The sequence below is a fragment of the Salmo salar genome, chromosome 21 (assembly GCF_965601325.2).
Source record: "Salmo salar chromosome 21, fSalSal1, whole genome shotgun sequence".
NCBI classification, from domain to species: domain Eukaryota; kingdom Metazoa; phylum Chordata; class Actinopteri; order Salmoniformes; family Salmonidae; genus Salmo; species Salmo salar.
In genome coordinates this window covers 20,485,385-20,512,702 of record NC_138311.1, presented here as the reverse complement: position 1 = coordinate 20,512,702, position 27,318 = coordinate 20,485,385, and the positions used below count along the sequence as shown (strand labels likewise).

The 27,318-nt window shown below is 42.3% G+C and overlaps 1 protein-coding gene across 5 annotated transcripts in view; it reads left to right on the top strand.

Moving 5' to 3' along the window:
• LOC106581913 (E3 ubiquitin-protein ligase Midline-1) overlaps positions 1 to 27,318 on the top strand; it is a 61,228-nt gene that overhangs the window by 19,108 nt on the left and 14,802 nt on the right. For 2 of the 5 annotated variants that reach the window (XM_082967030.1, XM_082967031.1), the window contains exon 2: positions 25,924 to 26,645. In XM_082967030.1, coding sequence (XP_082823156.1) covers positions 25,980 to 26,645 — 666 coding nt within the window. In that variant the 5' untranslated portion in view covers positions 25,924 to 25,979. Of the gene's footprint in view, positions 1 to 14,496; positions 14,579 to 16,587; positions 16,857 to 23,078; positions 23,402 to 25,923; positions 26,646 to 27,318 lie in introns of those variants that run through there. The other 3 variants (XM_082967032.1, XM_014164373.3, XM_082967029.1) reach the window with 3 other exon arrangements.

The following is a 27,318-nucleotide window of genomic DNA, read 5'->3' as shown; positions in this document are numbered from 1 at the left end:
CACTTTGCAAACCAGCATAATGTGATTTGCAGGCCTGATGTGGGCAGTAATCTATGAGTTACAGGCCACTGTATAGAGTAAAAGAAGGCCATCAACTGAAGGCCTTGTCTTAAATAATTAAATTTTTATGACAAAATTATACATGAAGGCCATAGCTATGCTAATGAATAAATGCAACAATCATATCTCTGTAACTAGCAAACACAGTCATGGGTGGTACTGGTGACTCTACAATTCACTCTAAAGGCACCCTGGGAAATATGTAAATAAGGGTTAAAACCTTAAAGCAGGGCTATTCAATTCCTGTCCTGGAGGGCTGGAACATTTCTGGTTTGGGAATTTTTGTATGTTTCTTTTAAGAACCATCCCATTTATGATTCTTCCGAGACTCCAAAAAAGTTCCCCTGTGGTATTGCTCTCAAGAAACTTACTTGGTTCCAACTTGCAGCTTTATTTTTAAGAGTGTACCCTAATGTTTAACCTAATACATCGGAGTCTCAGTTTGGACGCTATATACTTCAGTCAAGTATAACACTGTCAGATGTAGATGACCAATTCACGTAACAGAAGTTGATTGTTTATGGTATTATTATGTTGTTGAGGGAAGTTTATTAAAAAGTGTTAATAGTTCAAAACCATCATGCTTTTGTTTCTTTTGTTTTTCTCTCAGAAAATCATAAATGTAGCTTTGTGCGTCAGCCTGGATTTAGGATCAGGTTGGATTTCATGTGGGTGAGGTGGAGACAGTTGCTTAACCACAGTCCAGACATGTCCTTTTGGAGTGGTTCAAAATGTAACAAAATAAAACAGTTTCCACTCAATCTTTATTTCAGCTCCAAATGGGTGTGATATTGGACTTGACCTTCTGCTGCTAAACCAGATGTTACCAGTAAAAAATGTTTTGTCCCCAAATAACCTAACTGCTGTGGAAACAACACTGCTGCATCAATCATAATGGAATTTCTAAAAAGTTGAGTGGAAAATGCTATTATGGACCAATCCCGTAGACTCTGGAGCTTTACCTGGAAACTATACAGAAGCAACTATACAGAAGCTATAGTATAAGAGTTATTTCTATAGTGTATAAATATATTGTCAATTGTGTGTCAGATGGGTACAGGGTTGGTGTCTTTTAGAGTTGGCACATGTGGTATTGTAATGAGGGGTGGGATGTACTTCTGTCAAGCGAAGTGAGAATAATCAAACACGGCTTTGCGTGTGTACAGCATATGTCTTACAGTCATGAGTTGTTTGCATATCCTTTGTCCGCTCTTTTTAGATGAGGGCAATGTATACATGTTATAATGCTGTTTTAATGTAATATTTAACACTACATTTCACAAATTTGAACTGGAAGCTCCTGTCAAGCTAAAATGTGAAAAGAGGTGCAGGCAACCCAGGTTTACTAAACGCCAACTTGAACACCTCTGTTATGAATCCTTTGTGCAAACCTTCCATCAGTAACACTCCTCAAGCCTCTCAATGTCAAGTCGTCAGCTTAAGAACAGAAAGACCCTTCACAAGTCCAGTTGCCTTGTGCGAAGAGAGCCTTTGTAAACAAATTGCTTTGCCTTTTCAAAACATTTGACCAGTCATCACAGTAAGAAGAGGAAAGCTTGCGGGTGAGGAGAGGAGAGCAGGAGGAGAGTGACAGGCAGCCATGGGCCTCAGTAGGAGACAAGCAGGCTTTGATCTGGGAGAGTGAGAGTGAGAGCTGAGCTGGAGGACTTGCCATGAAAGGATTAGAGTGCTGTTTGGCACAAGAGCCAAGATGTACTGTCGAGCTGTTGCACACCACCATGGCAACCAAAGCCCTACACTTCCCCGCCAACTCTCCTCAATGCCATCCCTACTCATGCATTTAAAAAGGATCTTATGTCTTGAAGAAAATGCTCATACTGTACTCGCAAGCTAAATGCCTGTAGATATGTAACTGTAGCATATGAACAACGAAATTGTACGGTGAACAATAACGCATCTAAATAGCTAAGTACACATATATTACATGTATCAAGTCTGTTATTGCAAATCAATATTTATTTTTTATTTTATTTAACCTTTATTGAACTAAGCTCGCCACCTTTATTTAACTAGGCTCGCCAACAAATTACGATTTATAATGACGGCCTACCCCGGGCCGACACTGGACCAATTGTGCGCCACCCTGTGGGACTCCCATTCACGGCCGGATGTGATACAGCCTGGATTCGAACCAGGGCGTCGCACTGAGATGCAGTGCATTAGACCGCTCCAATATCAATGTACAGGCCAGCTCAGCTGTGCCACCTCCACCTCCCTTGGTCATGGTATATTGGCCATATACCACACCTAGTCGGGCCTAAATCATTGCTTAAATCAAGGATGTCTCCTTGGCAGCCAGCCCCCTCAGTCTCCACCACCAGTTTTGATTGACATCCTCCCTATGGAGGGGGGGGGGGGGGATTATTTACATCCCAAAGTCTCCAGGGACCAAGTTAATGATTCCAGCCAACAACACAACACAAAGAGGAAAAGCCTGAGAAGTCTCTGCAGTCTGCTGGAGTTATTTGGATTGCACTCTTTATGAGGAGGATTAGAGAAGAGAGAGGGGCTGTGTGTGTGTGCGTGCGTGATGAGAATTTCACAGATAGTGGCAAAGGCGAGACCAGAAGAGACCAACCATGTCAGAGAGAGAGGCTCCTGAAGGAAGGAAAGTGGTGTTCTCAACTCTTTCCCGCTCTTCAAGGCGTCTAAGCCAGTGCTATGTTCATCTGTCACCCAGGCTGTGTGTGGAGAAGTGACTGGTAAGGGATAATCACATGATTCTTTGTTTGTTTCCATGATGGGAGTTTCTGACCTGCCCTCTAATTCGTGGTCAGCTGGCCGCAAGCCTCAGCTGATCTTATCGATAGTGTGTACATACAGGAGAGCTGGTTTTGTGTTTTTATTAACAAAGACATCACATTCAAGCATCAAAGTAGGTGTGGTGATGAGGACGGTTTATCCTTTGTAGGGTGACATCTCTCTCTCTCTGTGTTAATATGAAGAGAATAGTTTAGTTTGTGCATTTGGCTCCTTTATTATGCAAAATAAAATTGAAAATATAATTTATTTAGTTTATGAATGATCAAAATGTTATGAATTTGAACCACTTTAAATGAACATACATGGGTCATTGTTAATAAAACATATATTGCAAACTTTTATATATATACAGTACCAGTCAAAGTTTGGACACACCTACTCATTCAAGGGTTTTTCTTTATTTTACTATTTTCTACATTGTAGAATAATAGTGAAGACATCAAAACTATGAAATAACACATATGGAATCATGTAGTAACCCAAAAAAGTGTTAAACAAATCAAAATATATTTTATATTTGAGATTATTCAAAGTAGCCACCCTTTGCCTTTATGACAGCTTTGTACAAGCTTGCCAAACTTTTGACTGGTACTGTATATATCATAAAACATAGTTAGTAAAAAAAAAAAAAATTCTCCCACTTTAAATCTAAGAATACCAAGGGAAGTATTATATTTGTTTTGTGTATTACTTAAAATGCTTAAATATCAACTAAATTTTATAAATAATTTACAGGGAATAGTTGTCCCTCAATTTAATGTCACTGGTGATAGCCCATTATAAAAAAAACACACACACAAAAAATAACTTCTTCCCTGGTCAAAGGTTCATTGGATGTAGGGCTGTTTTCAAAAGCACATGGTGAGTCTGCACTCTCTCTTCATATCTTAGCAATTTGATGATTCATTTGGTAATTTCAGGTGAAGCCTTAAGATGTGTTACACTGTTTAAAGTAAGGGTAAGGGAACATTTAATTAAAATAATTGATGAAATCAAATGATTAAGTGATTTATTTAGAATTTAAGAAATGTGGTTTGGATACTGTGGCCACCATCTTAGATATTCTATATTTTCTGCAGATTTGTCACTGGTGTTACCATCACTGGTGTTACTGTTCCTGCTGGTTTTAAAAGAATAGTCTGAAGATTCGTTACTGGTGTTTCTGGTCACTGGTGTTACAGTCACTCGTGTTATTATAGAAAAATGCATTTTCTTTAAAGTAAATTATTACTAATCAAAAACATTTCTTAATTTTATCATTAACCTTTTCTGTCTTTGAATATATATGCAAATTAAATAATCAAATTACATTCTGGAACGGTTGAATTGTCATTAAAATATAGGTAGCACCAGTGAAAAAGGCAATACTAGCATTTTGTTTTTTTATGTAGTAAAAATATCAAAATACTGTGGCGTTTGCGGGTTTCCCGATCTTATAACTTTGTTAGCTTAAAACCTGTTGGGGCTACAGGTTAGCAATGAACACCGAGCCGGGATTGCTAACAAGGCTGGAAATTCAAAACATCAAAAATCTAATAATTTCAATTTCTCAAACAATCAACTATTTTACACAATTTAAATGATAAACATCTCCTTAATCTAACCACATTGTTCGATTTTCAAAGAGGCTTTACGGCAAAAGCATAAAGTTAGATTATGTTAGGACAGTACATAGCCACAAAAGTACAAACATCCATTTTCAATTCAAGGTCAGGCGTCACGAAAAGCAGAAACCAGCTAGAATTATGCACTAACTTTTGTCAATCTCCATCAGATGACACTCCTAGGACATTATGTTATACAATACATGCATTTTTTGTTCCATCAAGTTCATATTTATATCCAAAAACAGCATTTTACAGTAGCGTGAAATTCAGATTTTTTTCTTCTCTGAAATGCTTCCGGTGAACATAACAAAATTACTATTCGAAAACATTGGTAAATTATAATATTGTCATTCAAAGAATAATATATTATCATCTCGTAATTGCTACCGAATGGCCAGATCTCAAAATAACTTTACTGGGAAATCACATTTTGCAATAAACGGGGTGCTATGCTAAGAACAACAGGCTATGCTATACAGTTAGCATCATCTAAAATCGATAATAACATTGTAAATATCCCCTTACCTTTGATTATCTCCATCAGAAGGCAGGCATCCCAGGTCCGGAAGGCATCCCAGGTCCGGAACAAATGTGGTTTCTTTTGACAAAGTTCATAATTTATGTCCAAATAACACCAAGTACTTAGCGTTCATTATGCTCCCACAAAACGTGGTGGGGGGAGTGTAATTCACGCCGAAAAGCTAAAAAAAACCTAGTAAATAATCTATTTATGTTCGTTCAAACATGTCAAATGTTGTTTAGCATTAATCTTTTGGTCCATTTTTAACGTTAAACATCAGTAATATTTTCACACAACCTATCCTATGTCTAGATAAACAATGAAGACAAAACTCACGTTTCTCAGATTTATGCGCAGGCGCAAAAAAATGAAGTGATGACATGTCAACTTCCTTGGATTCTAATTTGCTCTCTGTTTATCATAGACGCTTCAAACAACTTTATAAAGTTCGTTGACATCTAGTGGAAGCCGTAGGTGTTGCGAAATGAATCCTTTCTCACTATGGTATCTATAAAACAATGACACTAAATAGTACAGTCACAAAAAAAATGTTGATCTATTTTTCACAGGTTTTTGCCTGCAATATGAGTTTTGTTATACTTACAGACACCATTCAAACTGTTTTAGAAAATTCCGAGTGTTTTCTATCCGAATGTGTTAATAATATGCATATCCTAGCTTCTGAGTTGGTGTAGGAGGCAGTTAAAAATGGGCACATATTTTTTTCAAAATGTCTCAATACTGCCCCCGAGCCCCAACAGGTTAAATAACAAACGTACTGATAGGGAAATACAGTTAAAGCCAAATGGCATTTTAATGTTACGCTGCACAGGGTAACGGGGAGTTGCACAAAACAACAAACCTAGCCTGAACTAGATAAATCACAGTCCAGCAGGAGGTATCTCCCCAGAGAGATAAACACAAGACAGACACTGGTTATATCCCCACAAAACCTATGAGCAGCCCTTTTCTATTACCATGACAAACCCATAAACATTGAATGTGACTGGTGCTGACAGGTTGGGGCAGGGTCTGCCCACCCTAACCCTTGAGGGTCGCTACATTGCTCCCTCCCTCAAGCCCTCGTCCCCAACGATAAAGTATCTGAATGCTGTAGCCTCCGCATTGGAGCAATGGGGGTAGGCGGAGAAGGGTGCCCAGCTCTGGGTGCGAGAGTGGAAGCAGGAAATGTAGTGTTTGCCCTTGATGGAGGCACCAGTGCCCCCATCGGGGTCACCACTTCACCTAGGAAGTGGCTCTGATGTTGCCGGGTAACCACAGGTGAGGCCGTCCGGCCCTCTGGTGACTGGGGGGTTGAATGAGTGACTCTGGAGGGTGAGCCGCAGTCTCTGTGGGATGGTGAGCTGCGGTCTCTGGGATGTGGTGAGCTACAGGCAAAGTAGGGCTGGTTCCGGCCCTGATAAGCCGTCATTCTGTCTCGGTGGGTGACAACTGTGTAGCCATGCTAGCCTCACTCGGTATATGACCTCTCCAACCCTGCCAACCATGTAGCAGGGACCCACCCAGTTGCTGTCCATCTTGGGGCTCCTGTCTTCACTCTCTTAGGGCCATACACCCACACCAGGTCTCCTTATGTAAAATGTTGCCCCATCACATGCACATCGTACCCTCTCTTTTGCCGCACACCAGCTGCCTTGGCTTGCTCTCGGGCAAATCTGTGGGCAACATCCATGCGGTCTTGCAGCTGCCTTGTGTAATCAAAATCAAAATCAAAATATATTTGTCACATGCGCCGAGTACAACAGCTTACCTTACAGTGAAATGCTTACTTGCAATCCCTTAACCAACAATGCTTTAAGAAAAAAAACATTTGTGTTAAGTAAAAAATAGAAATGAGAAAAAAAATTATAATTGAACAGCAGCAGTAAAATAACAAGACAGTCTATATACAGGGGGTACCGGTACAGAGTCAATGTGAGGCGGCACCGGTTAGTTGAGGTAATTGAGGTAATATGTACATGTAGGCAGAGTTAAAGTGGCTATGCATAGATTATAAACAGAGAGAAGAAGCAGTGTAAAAGAGCGGTCTGAGTAGCCCTTGATTAGCTGTTCGGGAGTCTTATGGCTTGGGGTAGAAGCTGTTAAGAAACCTTTTGGACCTCGACATGGTATCGCTTTCCTGTTCTGTAGCAGAGAGAACAGTCTATGACTAGGTGGCTGGAGTCTTTGACCATTTTTAGGGCCTTCCTGATATAGAGGCGCTGGATGGCAGGATACTTGGCCCCAGTGATGTACTGGGCCGTACGCACTACACTCTGTAGTGCCTTGTGGTCAGAGGCCGAGCAGTTGCCATACCAGGCAGTGATGCAACCAGTCAGGATGCTCTCGATGGTGCAGCTGTAGAACCTTTTGAGGATCTGAGGACCCATACCAAATCTTTTCAGTCTCCTGAGGGGGAATAGGCTTTGTCATGCTCTCTTCACGACTGTCTTAGTGTGTTTGGACTATGATTTGTTGGTGATGTGGACACCAAGGAACTTGAAGCACTCAACCTGTTCCACTACAGCCACGTCGATGAGAATGGGGGCGGGCTCGGTTCTCCTTTTCCTGTAGTCCACAATCATCTCCTTTGTCTTGATCACGTTGAAGGAGAGGTTGTTGTCCTGGCACCACACGACCAGGTCTCTGACCTCCTCCCAGGCTGTCTCATCGTTGTCAGTGATCAGGCCTACTGCTGATGTGTCATCGGCAAACTTGATGATGGTGTTGGAGTCGTGCCTGGCCATGCAGTCATGAGTGAACAGAGAGTACAGGAGGGGACTGAGCACGCACCCGTGATGGGCCCGGTGTTGAGGATCAGTGTGTCGGATGTGTTGTTTCCTACCCTTACCACCTGGGGGCGGCCCGTTGGGAAGTCCAAGATCCAATTGCAGAGGGAGGTGTTTAGTCCTAGGGTCCTTAGATTAGTGATGAGCTTTGAGGGCACTATGGTGAGGGCACTATCCTCCACATCCTGTCTACATTGTCCCCAGTAGAGGGATTGGTGGGTTCGCTTCAGTCTCTTGGTAACACCAAAATGTCCTACACCAGGGCGTCCATGGTGTAGCTCGAGCACTTCTTCTCTCAGGACCTCGGGGAATACCAACTGCGAACGAGCCTCACCTGTGGCTGGTTCCAACCTGCTTCTTTTCAGTGATCCATCTCTTATTTCTAACCCAGGCCACTATGACCACAGTTCCCTCACTATGGGTGACTGCTCCACCACCTCATCGCAGGGGGGCAAGATCTTTGCACCCAGCCAAACACCATCTGTTGGTCGGGATCAGCCTGCTGTTGTTCTATCCACCTATCAGTGTCTGCTGGCAACAGTGCCAGCACTTCACAAGCATCTGTGCGCTCACAATGCTTGCACTCAGGACCACATGGCCGCCTGGACAGTGCATCAGCATTATAGTGGTTCTCCCCAGCACAGTGAACAATGGTGTACTGGAAAGCCTGCAGCTGCTCTATCCAGCGGGTGACTTGGCCCTCAGGTTCTTTAAAGGAGAGAAGCCACTTCAAAGCTGCATGGTCTGTTTGTATAACCAAGGGCAGGCCACAGAGGTGCTGGCGGAAGTGATGAGTAAAGTCCACTACTGCCAAGAGTTCTCGGTGAGTGACGGTGTAGTTCCTCTCCGCCTTGTTGAAGGTACTGTATGTCTATAGTATGCCACTACCCGTTCATCCTCCGGGGTGACCTGTGACAGGACTGCTCCCAGCCCCTTCCGCTGGCATCGGTGGCCAGGGTGAAGTGTCTCTGTGAGTCTGGGGCAACGAATATGGGGGCTTCACAAAGGGCCTTTTTCAGGGCTTCAAAGGCAACCTGCTGCTCTTGGTTCCACTGGAAGTCATTCCCTTTCTTCAGGAGCCAGTTCAGAGAAGCAGCCACTATTAAAAAGCCTTCCACAAATCCCCTGTAGTATTGGGCTAGGCCCAAGAATGCCGGTACTTAGTGAATATCTCTGGGGGTAGGCCAGTCCTGTACTGCAGCGATTTTGTCCTCCATTGTTTTGAGGCCCTCACTTCTCACTCTGTGGCTGAGGAACGTGACCTCCCTTAGCAACACTTTTCAGGGTGCAGCTTGAGGCTACAGCACAGATCCTCTCTAAGACCTCTCTCAGCACCTCTAAGGCAGCATCAAAGTCCAGCCCATGTGCCAGCACATCCTCTAAGTACACTAGACAACATTCAGGTGGCATGCCAGCCAGTACTTTCTCCATCAGTCATTCAAACATTGCTGGGGAGTTGCATAGTCCGAACGGCATGGTCTTGAATAGCCATAGCCCCTTTCCTGTGGTGAAAGCAGTCTTTGCCTTGTCCTCTGGAGCCATGGCCACCTGCCAGTAGCCGCTTCGAAGGTCCAAAGAAGAGAACCATGTGGACCCCACCACCAACTCAAGGGACTCAACCACGCGAGACAGCTGGAAGGAGTCCTTGACAGTTATGTCATTTACCTGGTTGTAGTCCACACAGTGCCTCCCCTGGGGGTCACTGCTTGGATGAGTGTTGGGAATAGGGTTGAGTCAGGCTGGGCATGGGGTAGGTTGGTGTAATCACGTCCACAGGGTGCTGTACACTTGGGGGTTGCACAGGTTGCGTGCCTGCTAGTGGGGGTGAGATGTCTTCTTCCAAAGGGCAAGGCTTCGATAGTACTGGGGTCTGGAGTGTCTCAGTGAGAGCTTTAGTGGGAATGGTTGTGTCTTGGGCATGATGTATTGGACTGGGGGGTTGGCTCTCGACCTGTTGCACCACAGCAGCAGTAGTTAGACCAGGGGAACACCGAAGATGTATGGCAGGACTGCCATAGAAGATTATCACCTCAGCTCGAAGATCCAGCTGTCAGCTTGCCCTGCGTAGGAAGTCCAAAATCAACAGCCACTTTTCTCTGACCCCGGCAACCCAGACGGGGTGAGGGAACGTTCGGCCCGCAATTTGTATGTCCACATTGGCTGATCCCATCACTGGAGCCTGAAAAAAACTAATATTCTGATTGGCTGGGCCTGGCTCCCCAGTGGCTGTGAAATCCATAGATTAGGGCAGAATTAATTTATGTAGATTTCCTTATATGATCTGTAACTCAGTAATAGCTTTGACATTGTTGTATGTTGTGTATATATTTTAGAAAAGTATTCAGACCCCTTGACTTTTTCCACATTTTGTTACGTTACAGCCTTATTCAAAAAAGTATTAAATACAAAAATGTCCTCATCAATCTACACACAATACCCCACAATGACATGTATTAGAGTGGCCAGAAGGAAGCCACTACTCAGTAAAAGGCACTTGACAGCCCGCTTGGAGTTTGCCAAAAGGCACCTAAAGGACTCTCAGACCATGAGAAACAAGATTATCTGATCTGATGAAACCAAGATTGAATTCTTTGGCCTGAATACCAAGTGTCACGTCTGGAGGAAACCTGGCACTATCCCTACGGTGAAGCATGGTGGTGGCAGCATCATGTTGTGGGGATGTTTTTCAGCTTCAGGGAATGGGAGACCAGTCAGGATCGAGGGAAAGATGAATGGAGCAAAGTACAGAGAGATCATTGATGAAAACCTGCTCCAGAGCACTCAGGACCTCAGATTTCGGCGAAGGTTCACCTTCGAACAGGACAAAGACCAGAAGCACACAACCAAGACAACATAGGAGTGGCTTCGGGACAAGTCTCTGAATGTCCTTGAGTGGCCCAGCCAGAGCCCGCACTTGAACCTAATCAAACATCTCTGGAGAGACCTGAAACTACCTGTGCAACGACACTCCCCATCCAACCTGACAGAGCTTGAGAGCATCTGCAGAGAAGAATGGGAAAACTCCCCAAATACAGGTGTGCCAAGCTTGTAGCATCATACCCAAGAAGACTCAAGGTTGTAATCGCTGCCAAAGGTGCTTCAACAAAGTACTCAGTAAAGGGTCTGAATACTTATGTAAATGTGATTTTTCAGTTTTTATTTTTAAGAAATTAGCAAAACCTGTTTTTGCTTTGTTATTACGGGTATTGTGTGCAGATTGATGAGGTGGAAAAAAATATTTGTGACCGACCGGCTCAAATCGTTCATGTTTTTTACATTGGATAAAAGTAGAGACTCAGAGCTACAAATGGTATATCATACACTATAGTTGAGAAACAATGGGAAAGTAACTTTGCTTTGAAAGTTGATAAACTTTTGAGAAAATGGCCTTTAAATATTTTGGTACTACTACTGGAGAGCCCTTCTTTGTCTACACCCATTCAGCATCGTTCACACCCTCTTAAGCTTTATCCCTACCCATCTCTTTAAGGGTTGATCCAAGCGATCTGTACTAACAACAAAAGTCAAACATCCAAACTAACTTGCTAGCTACTTCCAGACAGAAATAACAGAACAGCTCACTGAACATTACTCGCCCGAGCAGAGCTGGTTAGGCTGTTATGTAATCTAGAGCGTTGGTGACTGCAACTGTGCTGTCAGACTGAGAGTTCAGAGCGCTCTGAACCTCACAACGGCAGTCAAGCACCCAAGCTAACTGGCTGACATTGGCTAGCTTGCTAGCTACTTCCAGACACATAATGAGAGAACATCCCACTCTGACCGTTTTTCTCACCCTAGCAGAGCTGGTTAGGCTGTTTTCATGTTATCCAGAGCGTTGGTGACTAACTGTGCTGCTGGCAACAATTGAATTACTCTTTCTTGCCGACGTTTACTGACACCGGCCATGTTGAATGGGTGTTGAGCGTTCGTAAATTCAGCAGTTATTCTGCGCTCTGGCACAAACAGATGAGAGTGCTATGATATCGGAGTATATGGCCAGACTGAATTTACGAACGCACCAAAATGGTTACTTGGATAATGGAGTCTTTTGGTAAAACATGTAGCTAGCTAGGTAAACAATGAACCATAATCCCAACTCATGACGTTACTACCCTGCAGGAATCTGCAGGTAAATAAACCAACCAGGTTCAATGTTAGCTAGCTAACATTAGGCTATAGCTAGCTAAGCAAATGGCTCTGATATATGAATAGTAAAGTCATACATCTAACGTTAGTGTCACGTCCTGGCCAGTATAAGGGTTAATTAGTATTGTAGTTTGGTCAGGACGTGGCAGAGGGTATTCGTTTTATGTGGTTCGGGGTGGTGTGTTTGTTAAAAGGGTGTTTGATTTAGTATTTCCGGGTTTTGGTTTATGTTTAGGTATTTCTATGTTTAGTCTAGTGTGTCTGGTTCTATGTTGAGTTAATTGGGGTTGGACTTCCAATTGAAGGCAGCTGTTTGGTGTTGCCTTTGATTGGAAGTCCTATATTAGTTGGGTGTGTTTGTCTTGTATTTTGTGGGAGATTGTTCTGTGTTGAGCCTTATGCTTTGCCAGACTGTTTGTTGTTGTTCGTTCGTTCTAGTGTTTTGTTATTTTGGTATTCATTTTGAAAATAAATAAACGTCAAGATGAGCCTGCACTTACCTGCTGCGTTTTGGTCCTCCTTCACCGACGACAACCGTGACAGTTAGCTAGTGAGCAAGCCAACATACGTTAACTAGCTAGGCAAACAATTAACCATAATCCCAACTCATGACATTACTACCCTGCATAAATCTACAGGTAGCTAACCAACTACGTTCAATGTTAGTTAGCTAACATTAGGCTATAGCTAGCCAAGCAAATGGCCCTTTCTCTCAAAATTAGAAATGTGTAATATCTGAAAATGTAGCTAGCTAGAGTATCTTACCTGTATACATCATTCATGGATCAACGCGTCTCCTGTCAGATGCAATGGTTGCCCTTAGTTTGAAGATGTAATCCAGAGAAAGGTGTTTTCTCCATCTCCTATAGCTATCATATTCGAAGTCCACTGATTTCAAAACTCGGTCCTCCAGAAAGTGGGGAGCAACACATATGCAGTTTTAATACGCGATACATTTTTAAAAAAAAGAAGCGTTAGACAAGATTACCTAGACATACTGACCAGCTCAAATAGACAGAAGCGTGCCACATGGCAGAGCAATCCAAACTCATCTCTTGGCATGTCCAGCCCACTCATTATCTCATTCAATCATGGCTAGATGGAAGGTTGCTGTCTTTTCTTTGGCTAAACCAACTAGGCTCGTAATTAAACAATTTTATTCGTCTTTACAGATGGCAAATTCACATGTTCGAGAAGGCATTTCTGCCAAAAAACAAATTTTGATTAAAAAAAATAAGTTTACGTTCAAACAGGTCTCCTGTGAAGTAATGAGCCGCGACATAAGCTTAGTTTCCTGAAACTATTTTTAATTCAATTTTAGAATAAGGCTGTAGCGTACAAAATGTGGAAAAAGTCAAGGGGTCTCAATACATTCCGAAAGCACTGTATATATATTTAAATATCCATAATATCAAAGCTCACTACATTGAATCCCACACAATTAAAACATTGAATCCAACACAACTTAAAAGTCAATTTCATAGGGAACATTACAAACTGGAATATATGTAGTAACTTTCTTTGAAGACATCGTGATTGGGTCTAAATAGGCGTTTGGCGTTTAGTAGTCTAAATGTAGTGTACTTGTCTTTAACTGCCATTTCCAAAAAGTTAGATTCTTCCGACACACCAACACATATTTCTCAGCTCCAGAAGCATCTACGTTCATCAACTTTTGTGTGGTTATTCTTAGATGCAGTATGTTCTCCAGACTGTTACAAAATGAATGGTTTATGTGTTGTACAATTTTTATTGTAGATAACATTTTCTTCTGAATAATGTGCCAAAAATACATTAAACATACATTTGGATATTTAATTGATAGCACCTCATTTGCATATTAGAAAAAATATTTAAGAAACCTTTTAATACAAAAATTTATTAAATCCAAATTGATTAAATCCATCAGGTAGGTAGAGGTCACTATTGATTGATAGTGGCAGTATTTGTACACAGCTATTGGCCAGTGTCCAATATAATACAGTGAATACACAGGGCTGGATATGTGTCCTACAGATGTAGGATCTTAATTTGATCACTATTTTGTTGCTGAGAATTTTCCAACCTTCTAGTGTATTCATGATTTAAAAAGGCTTAAAGTTTGTCATTAAAAAAAAATGTGAGACTTGATTTGACCTAACAAAGAATGGCTCAACCCCTACAAAAAATGAGCAATAATTAGAAATCCACATAACAATTCACATTTTCTGTTGCTGCAGTAATACTGTCCTGTTGTAGCAAACTGGCTCAAATTAAGATAGGGCAACTGTACAATGTTGTTTTGTGGCAGCCCTCTGAGGCGACTGATATGCCAATGTTGATTAGGATGAAGAAGGAACAATGGTAGCAATTGTATTTACTGTAGTCCATCAACGTCATACTGGAGCAGATTTCCATGACAGACGTTATGCAGTGTGCACTGGCCACTCACACACACATCTGTTTTGATTAGTTGTCAAAATAGACTGTGCACACTACTGTGGTTTTGTACCACATTTTAAACCACAGTATTTCATCACGGTAAGCCCAGTTGCTCTAGTGTACTTGGTTACTGAGATATTGTTATTCATTGCTCAATCTTTGCTCAACCCAAGAAGAACTGGATGTCTTTTTCAGCGGTATGAAGTGAAAAAGGAAACATGAGCGTTCTCATGGCAGGGGTCCGGCACTGGGTAATTACCAATCTAAATCGATTACTGCCTGAGTTCTGTAGCCAGCATGCTGTGCTGGAGCCTTAGCACGGTAAGCTAACACAGGGTTTATTATGAGATATCAATAGTCATAGTGATCCAATGAGGTCATTGATTAAAGGTAATTCCTGGTAGTGGAACATGTGAGCTGAGCTACGGTATATACCTTAGCCTTTAGCTATGGAGGTGTGATGGAAGCCAAGGTTTCGCATTGATCAGATGTTATACGATGTGATGGCATCAACAGGCGGCTGCCAAACTTGCCTGGTGGCTGCAGACGTTAGGAGAGGAAGTTTTTTTCTCTCCACATGACCACAGAGTGGTGCAACTGGTGCCAACAAACTGAGACTATCAACACTGTCTCAGTCAACTGTTTCAACCACAAACACATTCCTCTACTTCCATGTTTCAATGTCCAGTAAAATTGTTTACCGGGCAAGATGGAGCGTGTGCTCGGTGCGAGAAACTTACACGGTGCTTGTCAAGTTTGATAGAAGTCAAGATAAAACATCCCAGTGTTCTGCTTTTTTGTCAGGTCAGCATTATGATCATGTTTCCAATGAGAATGCTGAAAAGATGCTGTTGTGACAATAAACACAGTTTTCATAAAGAAGAGAATGGTAAACAATATAGCCAATATCACTATGGAAGTCTTTAGTTTTTTTCCACTGCGGGCGTTGCTGACCTGTTAGGTCAGTGGTCTAATTCTGTGGAAGTATAATACAATCTGTAACGTAACAATGTAAATTATATGGTTATTTGGGGTATTATCAACAGTAAAAAACTCTCTGGAGCGTATGATGACCTAGCTAGCCAGTAGCTAGCTAACACCAGACACAGATGAAAGGGGAAACATATAAGTATCTTTGCCATAGATGAATAATGTACACTTTTAAATACATTTGCTGACAAGGTGGTACTTATTGAAATTAGGTAGGAGAATATCATGTTACTATTGGTGTATTAAAATGAGTGTCAGGGTGACCCTATTGCCTTAATAAACCTCGCCTCTTGAATCCAAGTGTTTGACATGGGGGAGGGAGCCAGTAACGTTATGTTCAAACTTATCAATGTAACAGCAACAGTCATTTTTCATACTTTGGTCATCTTACTTTGATCCAATGTCATAAAAAACATGATTTTTGACTGTTCATGACTTTCAAACCTTAAATTGTTGAGCATTTTGCCCAATCGTCGTTACCAGTTCAGAAGCCTTTGTTAAAGCTTCTAGAAGTGCAAGTGATATCAAACAACAAATATTCATCAATACAGTATGCTGTAATGTGTAAACACTTTACCTAGCAGCCAACCTGCTTGCACCAATCCCCTGTAATTACAGTAAAATACTGTGAAATACAAACCCTCTCCCCTCAATAATTGTAATTCATTCATCCATTCATTAATGAATTCCGATTACAGTATAATTTTTTTTACAGTATAATACACTTTTTCACTTTTAACGTATTGTACTGTGTCATTTCTCATTACTTGCTTTGATACTGTACTTACATTACTGTAGGTGTACTGTATTATGAAATGCATAATTCTACAGTGCATGCATGGTGACATCATTGACTGTTTTGCTTGGCTATATGACTCTGGTCTATGTTGAGTTTGCCGGGGACTGGGATGAGACCCACCACCTCATATTGTTACAGTTGTGTTTTTCATCAATTAGATCAACATTGGTATGTTGTGGCGCATAAAAAAACATCATTGTGATATACTAGATTAATAACGTTGTTATACCTGTTGTGGTTTTATACATCAACGGCAAGTCACTTAACCCACATAAATTATGAGTTCTGGTTATTGGATTATAAACATGCTCTAGGACAGTAATACCATATTTGCCATTTGGATATACTTTCATAACAGAGCATTAGATGGCAACGCTTCTCAGCTCACAATCCCTGAACAGACACCCCCCTCTCAGAGGTCCCTCCCCCTCTGTGTGATTGGTTAGGGCAACAGTTTGTAGCCCACAGGGGCCAGATACTGTACTCAGTAGAACAGAGAGAAAAGGAGGACAGCTTCAACCCTCCTGCCTCTTCTCAATAGGCTGAGAGGACAGGGTTAGAGGACCAGAAACTTAAATCAGAGCCAACAGACTGGTACTGGAGGTAATCGCTTAAGCGTAGGGGTGAGCTAGTTTGTCCAGATTGCTCCAGGGCCTATTACAGTATTAACAGACTTGTCAACTGTGAGACCTCTTCTTTTCCCCCTGTTTGTGGATGATGGGACTTTAGCCATGTGGCAGGTAAAAAAGAGGTTACTGCTTACTTAATCTTTGGGGTTGCTTATTTTCCTTCAAGCAAGTGGTTTCTCTCTCTCTCTGTATGTGTGTGTGTGTGTGTGTGTGTGTGTGTGTGTGTGTGTGTGTGTGTGTGTGTGTGTGTGTGTGTGTGTGTGTGTGTGCGTGTGCGTGTGCGTGTGCGTGTGCAGTAAGTGCTTGATATCAGTGTGTCGACAGAACAAGTTTCTGAGACTCGAGGCAGGGTACAGTTCAAAAGCTGATGTCACTGCTGCATTGCACTCAGAAATGCCATTATGTTTGACGACAGATGAATTATCAAAGTGACGTTACAGAGTGTAGAATAACACAGCGGTGGAGAGGCCATGTGAATGTGAAAGGAAAGAATACAACAACACCATTAATGGTGTGGTTATGTGCAATGGGTTGTCTGTGATCAGCATTCTTTGGATGTCACCTCATTTTGTGATTAGAAAAGCCAGTATGCCAATTTCAGTGCTGACACCATGCCAAGGTTTACACGTTGATCATCATGAAAACATCATTTATGAGACAGGTGCAAGAAGTAATCCATCTTTATTTAAATCAAGCAGGCTGTTTGCAGAATGCAGTTGAAGTGCCAGCCTTTATTGTTCAGCTTGTAGAATATGACCAGTTTAGAATGTTATTTTCTCACAAACGCCAATTAAAGCTGTTTTTGTTAAGTGAAGCTGCTATTTTTCAACAGTGTATTGCCAATAAAGACTTTGAGTTTGTTACACAGTCTTGAGGGCTCTACTAGTGCGGCCAGGGGATTGAAAATATGTCCTGATGAAAACAAAACACATCTCCTGATACCCCACCAAATGTTATAGACCTCAGTTAAGATAAGATAAACACAAGTGAAAGATAGCAGTGTTTCGCGATCTGGGTTACCTCTTTAACTCTCAAGCATGATGTGTAATATTGTGACAGAAGCTTGCCTGTAGTTTTACAACAGAGCTTATCTGTGGGCAAGTCATCCTTATGAACGTCTTATTTTCTAAGTGTAAAATGTAGACTTTGCTGTTGGAGCCTGGGGTTTTCCTTATTAATTAGTAACTCATCGTTTCCCAGCAGAGCTGAAGAATGTTTGACTTTCTCTGCAGTCGCTCTTTGATCACTTGTGTGGTAAATAATGTATCACCATGGAAACCTTGTGGGCTGGCCGCTAGAGGTATCAGGGAATGTGTCCGTCAGTGAATCATTTGTTGAGATTCAGTCTTTGGAATCTAGGTGTTGAAAAAGAAGAAAAGAAGCAACGGTAGAGTCGGGATAGTGTGTTTGTTTGGGAGTCTGCAACAGCAACGTTTTGTTTGACGCTGCTATAGAAAGTATTTCAGAAGTCTGTGTATGCATAGTTCGTAACTTATCATCAGCATAACCTGATATTCAATTATGTCAGGGATCGTCAGTGTCAGGCAGTTTTTATGTCGGCCACAAGATGTCCCCCTTTAACCTGTTTTTCAGTGGGTTGAGTTGTCCATCAATTTCTATGTGGTGATCTGAAATCACAATGCAGCAATGTAAACAGTACATTTCATAAGAATGAAAATATATCTCTTGAAGTTAACCCGTACATTTTTGAGTAATTGCAATGACGCATAATCTTCTTCAGATATTCCTAAACCCTCAATTTAACCCACTGAGTTATTTGTACAGTATTTGGGGGATCAAGGGACAAAATATGTTTTGATTGATCATGTTTTAATTAAAACGACTGGAATTTGAGATGAATGTAATCCAACTGCGACCAATTCTGTTATCATGACATCTATGCTGGTCTAGGGCTTTGCTGGGAAAGCAACAGTCTTAGGGGGATTCAGTGAAAGTTCATGTGGTTATGGAAAGAAAACAACATTTTCCTGCTGATGCCACCTGCCAAGCAGCAGGGAGGAAATGGGAGAGTTTGGCTGTTCTGATTACTGACCAGGATGACCTACAGAAAGACTGGCCGTGCCAGCAGCTGGCCTAGTTAACAGACCCTCTGTTCTAAAGCTCTTTGACTGCTTCGCTGGCTAAAGGCTAACTGGCAATGTATCAATCCAACTAGTGGCCTCCGTTTCCAGTTTCTTATCTTTGCTCAAATCAGCATTGGACTCTCAGCTGCATAAAAACTCCTTTGCAGTGTATTTTTTTTTAGATGGTTGCATTTCATAACTGTATTATTGTCTGTTCACATGTACACCCCTTACTCTAGGCTATTGTTTATTGGCACACATTTGTAATCAATATCCCTCAACAGGACATCAACTTAACAAATGAAACACCTACTGTACTGTCCAAATCAATATAGAAAGTCCTGCAGGCTCTAGTTGTATCTTATCTTGATTACTGTCCAGTCATATGGTCAAGTGCTGCAAAGAAAGACCTAGTTAAGCTGCAGCTGGCCCAGAACAGAGCGGCACGTCTTGCATTTTATTATCATCAAAGGGATAATATTAATACTATGCATGCCAGTTTCTCTTGGCTAAGAGTTGAGGAAAGACTGACTGCATTACATCTTGTTGTTATAAGAAACATTAATATGTTGGAAATACAAAATTGTTTGCATAGTCAACTTACACACAGCACTGAGACACACACTTATCCCACCAGACATGCCACCAGGGGTCTTTTCACAGTTCCCAGGTCCAGAACAAATTCAAAGAAACGTACAGTATCATACGGAGCCATGAGTGCATGGAACTCCCATCTCATATAGAGAAAGTGAACAGCAAACCTGGTTTAAAAAACAAATAAAGCGACACCTCACGTCACAACGCCTCTCTCCCATGTGACCTACTTGTTGTGTGTATGTAATGACATGTATATGTAACTGATAGATGCACACACACTACATGTTAATGTTTTTAAATGTATGTAAATTCTAGTCTTTTGTCTGTAATATATTTTCCGTTATGTGTCGGATCCCAGTAAGACTAGCTGTCGCCATTGGCGTCGGGCTAATGAGAATCCTAATAAATCAAAATGTTAAATATACTGAAATGATTGTCGAAATTTACAACAGGTCACATGCTCTCATTAGAATTCCATACATGCAGTACAAATCCATAGTCAATTGGTTGTGCATTAGCTTCGCCACAATAGTAGAAACTCAGTATAGTGCAAACCCCTGAATAAAGCTGGTTTGCCTTTTCAACATAATCCTATTTGACAGGTGGAGGGCCCTTGAAGTAAAACAAATGTTGATTTCTATCATCCACTTAGATAGCACAGCACACCACTGTGCTTCCTGGTTTGTTTTCTAATTTATGAAAGCAGTAAATTCCCATGTTTTTGGTGAATGTGGGTCAGGATGAGGCCCCTGCTGAAAATCACAGTGATGTGTACGGGTGCAGATTTGGGAGATTAGAGGTTTTGTCTAATCATCTGCCTCTCGCCACAGCTGTAAATCACATTAGGCAGACAGAGTGGGCTGTTAGGCCACTCCATTGAACCGGCTGCTTTTGGGTGCAGCACCAGGCCGCACATTGGTCACAGATACGCTGTGAAGACAGGATTACAGATAATGATGTTAGGTATCTGCCCCAGGAAAAAAGGGGATTAGAGCAAGTTCTCTCTCTCTCTCTCTAATAATAAATATATGGATTGCGGCCATCATTAGAGATGATAAAAGAGTCTGGCATAGCCAATTAAAAAGGTGCTTGAATTGGAGAGAAAACAATCTGCCACAAAAATGAGAATGAGAGCACATATCTTGTTTTTCTTTTTAAATGTAACCTTTTTTTAACTAGGCAAGTCAGTTAAGAACAAATTGTTATTTACAATGACGGCCTACCCCGGCCAAACCCGGCCAATGCTGGGCCAATTGTGCGCCGCCCTATAGGACTCCCAATCACGGCCGGATGTGATACAGCCTGGATTCGAACCAGGTTGTCTGTAGTGATGCCTCAAGCACTGAGATGCAATGTCTTAGACAGCTGCGCTACGCGGGAGCCCAAAAGGTAATATTTGTCCAAGGATGACTCTAGTTTAAATAACATTTCAATTTAGTTATTAGGCCTAATATCCAAATTCAGAGTTTCCCTGAAGTGCCATATTGCTTAGTACTAATGCTTGATACAAGATTCAAGCACCTATCCCACACTGGAAAACTGTCAGTGACCACGTGCAGTGATGCCTGTCCCTGTTTATTGTTCCGCTGCTCTTTCAGTTCAGCAGAGATACCACCCTGCATGTCTGGGCCCTGGGAATAAGCAGTTTACAGTTAACTCTGTGAGTAAGCGATTTATCAGTTTTCCTGCACTTAATCTGACCCTGCTGGCATTAAATGTTGGGGATTTACAACCTTTATGACGAGAGCTTTGTGGGGCTCTTTAGGGTGGTGGTGTCTAGATGTGGCTACACATTAGGCGGTGTTAGTTGGCTTTTTGGGTGGTGTTTCTCCCTCTCTCAGGCCACGCTGATGCACAGTCCTACTGGCTATCGATGGTGGGTTCAGTGCCAACCAATGACTGTAGGTGCCAACTCCGGTTGGCTGTAAAGCCCGTCCCAGCCACATCGTAAAGGTCACATTTCATATGGGCCTTTTTCTAAAGCTGGCAGTGGGCAGACAGGCGACTGGCTTCAAGGCAATTGATCATTCATCTCCAATAAATGCTTTGTCAATGGGAAAAAGGTTCATGCAACATGATCTTTGTGTATGACTTGAATACTGACTAATAGTAAAGTTGTATTTCCTATAGACAGTGTTCTAACAATGCCATTCATTCATTTTGTATTCTGCATGAATGTGTTGCATATTTGTGGCAATGTTCTTTGAGTACTTTGTGTAGAATTTAAAAAAATTAGAAATAGCAGGCATGTGTAAGGCTACTATGGGTGTGGAAGTGAACTGTGGGCGTGGGTTTTTCATTAGGAACCTCTGTGTCCTGAGTGTGTTTTGATGAACCCCACTCTCCCCCACTGAGACTCACGGACACTGAGTCACTGACATTACCGTACATTGCAGCAGGCATTCCTGCCCAGCTGGAGGCTTCACATGAAGTCAGTCAGGGGAATGCCATTCACATTCCCAATGCCATCTCCAACACCATGTGTCTCTCACTTTCATACCCACCGCTTTGTGTTCACCAATGCATGTCTATAATGTCTACAGTGTGGACCTGTCTGTCAGACAGGTGATTCTGTCTCAATTGTCATTTTGAATGATAGGAGAATTCAAATGTACCGGAGGGAGGTAGGGACATGAAGAGCAAATAGTAGATGGTAGACATGCCTTGGTGAACACAAACCCTTACCTAAAAGTGATCCATCCCGCTTTAGAAGGCACTGGAACAAATGAATACAGGTCTTATCATGAAGAGACACATGTCCACAGATTGCACTGAAGCTTTGTAGGCTTACTGCCTCAACTCAGTGAGAGACACTGATGGTCTGTATAGAGGCAGACAACAGATGTAATCTGTGCAGTCTAGGTCAACTTGTTGTTTGGGAGCACAGGGAATCAGAGATCCCTGCCTGCCCTCCCTGTGTTTCAGATGAATCCTGCTGCCAGCAAGGCTCCCATCCCAACCCATCCCCTGTGTGTGCACATTCCTGCGTGCCTGTGTACAGATGTAGGATCTTAATTTGACCAGTCTTTCATTGCTGAAAATATTCCTGCACAGCAAGAAATGCTAACTTGTAATGTATTTCGAGTTTTAAAATGGCTTCTAAAGTTTGTAATTTCCACTTAGACTTGATTTGTCCTAATGGAAGTATATCAACGCCTACAAAAATGTCTATTCATTATAATTCACATAATAATTCACATTTCCTGTTGCTGCAGATTTTTTTTCCTGCTGTAGCAAACTGGCTCATATTAAAATCCTACATATGTGTGCATGTGTGTTGTCAGGCTTTCTCTTTTTTAATCCCTGGTGACAGAGCCAAGAAAAGTTCTGCCACACAGGGCAGCATTGTGCTGCTGGAGAGGCAGAGGAGACGGTCACGGAGGGAAACGGATCCTGACGCTGTCCTCTCTGGATCACAGCTCAGTGGGCAGTGCTCAGAGCACAGAGGACACTGACCTGTCTGTCCTGTGTGAGGGCCAAAGCTATACTGACTAGACCAACCAGGGTCCTATGGAGCTCTGTCCCTGCTTATATCCAGCCTCTCTCTCTCTCTCTCTCTCTCTCTCTCTCTCTCTCTCTCTCTCTCTCTCTCTCTCTCTCTCTCTCTCTCTCTCTCTCTCTCTCTCCAATACTTCCAGTGAGTAATTGAGTGCTGGCCGGCTCTCCTACTGTAGGTGGAGCTGGCTTTCCTGGAATTGTGGGGCAGCTCTTCCTGTTGTGCTTGCTACTTGCTACCTCTTGCTCTCCGTCTCCTGGTTCCTGGTTAATGACAGCCCTGCTCCGCTGCCGCAGGATTACTGCCTTATGAAGACTTGTTCCATCTGGATGCTGGCCTCTCTTCTGTTACTGCACACTGCCACCGCCTCGTTTCGGGGGGTTTCTTTTGTTGTTGTTTAATATACTTTCATGATTTGGGTCAGAAGTTCCCCTTCAACTGAAATGTCTCTGCAGTGCAAAGCGGGAAAAGATCCATCGGTGGGTAAAGTAAACTGCTTATGAATGGGAAAGCTTTCAGGGGAGTGCGTAAGGTGCAGTTGCTGTGAAGCACTTTGTTCTGGCTCTCTGCCACAGTATACTTTTACAGGGTTTTTGTGTAACTCTAGGGCTTTTGTGGCTGTTTGTATGATGACATCAAGGCTGAGACGCTTTCATTTGTGTACAGTATTTGTATTGTTCATGCAAAGCTCTTAGATCTTTTTGCATATTTATGAACTATTATTTGGCTTCATTGAATGGAGACGAAATAATTTACAGGGCATGTTCGGTCACACATTTCAGGATATTTGTATGTTACTGTTGTATTGTAATTTGGTTAGAGGAAATACAAAAAATATATATATTCTGACCGATGTGTCATAGGAGTTGTGTTTGACTTGTGGAATACTTGTCAAACACATTACAAGAGACAAACATGGCAGGACGGTGATCATCTGTGGATTTAGTAGCCACTCTACTTCTACAACAACTATTCTTACACTACAGTAGACATGAGCACCAATATACCGTTGTGTATCAGCAAGTATTGTTGAGATTTTGTAATTCACTTTTCACCAGATTCATTTACTTCAGTGTGCAAAATATCTCAACTTGGCGTCGTATGCACTGTGCATGAAAAATAGATTCTTTAAAATGACATTTAAAATAGATGATTTGAAGTGTCTTGGATGTTCAAGGTCAAGATGCTAAGATTGTACTACATTTTTAATGGAGGAAACCATAAACCATCATAATATTTCTAACTGTTTCTGAAAAATGTTTCCTTACCGCTAACAAACTATTGTTATACTTCTACTCTCTGAGCATCACTTTTGAACATTGGATACACAAACTCCACCCCCCTACTCATTTAGCCAGCAAGCTTGTCTCATCAACTTGGATAACAGAGAGAACTTTGTTACTCAAAAAAAAAACACATTCAGACACCTGCATTAAACTCCATGTCTGCACAAACCAACAATAGTAGCACAACAAAGCCCCACAGATGCATTCATATTGTCTGCATCACAGACATGGGAGACAAGTGCAACAGACAATTGTCTCTTGTCTCATACAGTAGGTTAGCTGAGTGCCTCTGCGGATTTGACTAGAATAGGAGGGGGAACAAACCCGGGCCCGTAGCTCTGGGGCCTGGGGTAATTGCTGTGTCCTCACAACTTCAAAGACCACTTGTGCCCGGCTGGCCTGATAATGTGCTTTTGCCTTCTTTCACACGTAATTAGTGGAGGTAGAGAGTTTACACAGGGAGACGTAGTGGTCACAGAGTGTCTACTCGCAGCTGGGGTGTCTGACTGGCCTGTAACAAAGGCTCTGTGTCGATCAGTCCAGTCACAGTGTGGAGCTCCAGCTGTGAACAGGCAGGGTCAGGGACTTCTGCTTCACTGAGCTGTCTGGCCTCACTGTCCTGCACTGTCCTGGGCTAGCTAGCCAGACCAAGCCTTTCCATATACACGGGCCAGGCTATTCTTGTATGCACTGTATGTCTACTTGAGTCATTTTCGTGTTTCTGGAGTTATATCATCAAAACAGTTCAAAACGCTTACATAAAATATTCACTGTTTGTTTGTTTGTTTTTCCCAATTACAGTCCTCAGTTATTTGGTTGTTGCATCACAGGGAAGAAGGACAGATGTGCCTCCCTATAAAATATGTATGAATTAGTTCAGGGGAAATTAAGATCAACATGGATTGCTTAACTTTTTTACGAACATCACTTTCATTTCTATGGAGCTTTAATCATTTATATTTGTCTGAAGGGTTTAGAACACGCCAAAACTCAATTAGAAGAGTCTTCATTTCTCATTTCCTCATTTCATTCAATACCCCTGATAAAGATACCACAGATGTGTTATCCAGTACCTGCTATTTATTCCTCTAGTACATCAAGTAATCTCCACTTTTTTTAAATGAGGAATGTGGAAGACCACTCATTAATATATATTCTGGAAAGGTTGGCAACCCCCTATAGCTCAACCCTTTTCGAACCCTTCACTTCTCTCTCTCGCTGTCTTTTGCTCTCTCTTTATTGCTTTCTTTCTTTCTCTCTCTCTCTCTCTCTCTCTTTCGCTCTCTCTCTCTTTCTCACTCTCTCTCTCTCTCTCGCTCTCTTTCGCTCTCTCTTTATCGCTTTCTTTCTTTCTTTCTCTCTCTCTCTCTCTCTTTCGCTCTCTCTCTTTCTCACTCTCTCTCTCTCTCTCTTGCTCTCTTTCATTCTCTCTTTATCGCTTTCTTTCTTTCTTTCTCTTCTTTCTCTCTCTCTCTCTCTCTCTCTCTCTCTCTCTCTCTCTCTCTCTCTCTCTCTCTCGCTCTCTTTCGCTCTCTCTTTATCGCTTTCTTTCTTTCTTTCTCTCTCTCTCTCTCTCTCTCTCTCTCTCTCTTTCTCTCTCTCTTTCTCTCTCTCTCTCTCTCTCTCTCTCTCTCTCTCTCTCTCTCTCTCTCTCTCTCTCTCTCTCTCTCTCTCTCTTCCATTCTCTAATGATGTACAACATGTCATCCCTACAGATAGCTGATCAGCTTCCCTGGATTTTGCTGACGACACCGCTTTGTTGTGCGTGAAGATGGAAACACTGGAGTCGGAGCTGACCTGCCCAATCTGTCTGGAGCTCTTCGAGGACCCGCTGCTCTTGCCCTGTGCTCACAGCCTGTGTTTCAACTGTGCCCACCGCATCCTAGTCTCCCACTGCACCCCCAACGAGCCTGTGCAGTCCATCAGCGCCTTCCAGTGCCCAACCTGTCGCTATGTCATCACTCTCAGCCAGAGGGGCCTAGAAGGACTGAAGCGTAACGTCACTCTGCAGAACATCATTGACCGCTTTCAGAAGGCTTCCGTGAGCGGGCCCAACTCCCCCAGTGAGACTCGCCGCGAGCGGGCCGCCCTAGACAGCAAGGCCATGACCTCCCCCAGTGAGAGGGTGCAGTGTCAGTTCTGTGAGCAGGACCCTCCCCAAGATGCCGTCAAGACCTGTGTCACCTGCGAGGTGTCCTACTGCGACGAGTGCCTGAAGGCCACCCACCCCAATAAGAAGCCCTTCACTGGCCACCGTCTGATCGAGCCCATGCCGGACTGCCACCTCAGGGGACTCATGTGCCTGGAGCACGAGGACGAGAAGGTGAACATGTACTGTGTCACAGATGAACAGTTGATCTGTGCCTTGTGCAAACTGGTCGGTCGGCATCGGGACCACCAAGTAGCAGCACTCAGCGACCGCTACGAGAAACTGAAGGTAAGAGATGCTACTGTACAATACTGTGCACAGCTTCAGGAATGTCTTGGGAGTATCTGGGGAGTTAATGATTGACTGTGAAGAGCTCATCGTGTACACATTGTGAGATTTAAAATCATATTTTGATGAAAATCAAGTTTGAATTTGTAAGTATACTAGATAAACAAGATTGTGCCTGAATTGCGTGACACAAATATTGATCAAATTCAATATTTGACCATTCACTTTTTGTTTTGTGGAGATTCACCACACATTTTTTTCAGAGATCAGCTCATTTTATCATGACTTACTATTTTATATCACCAGCTTTTCAAAAACACTAAAACGATGTGATTGTTATACAGTGTGTTGTTTCCAGAATGTAATATTTTATTTGTGGCCGTATCATACAAATCTGTGACCTACTGCAGTTTGAGAAAAAACGCATTGTTCAACATGTCATAGAGACATCGTGATGATGGAATTAGAAAATTATATTTGAGATTCACATTAAACTTGAGTCATTAACATTATACATATTTTCCAATATTTCACTAAATAGTCGTTCCCCCAATGATATCCTCTTTTCTTTTATCATACTAGATCTGTTTCCCCAGACTAAGACTAATGGGTGAATCAGGAGTCATTGCTGATGGTAACAGTGCAGTACAAGAGCACAATATACAATCAGGCA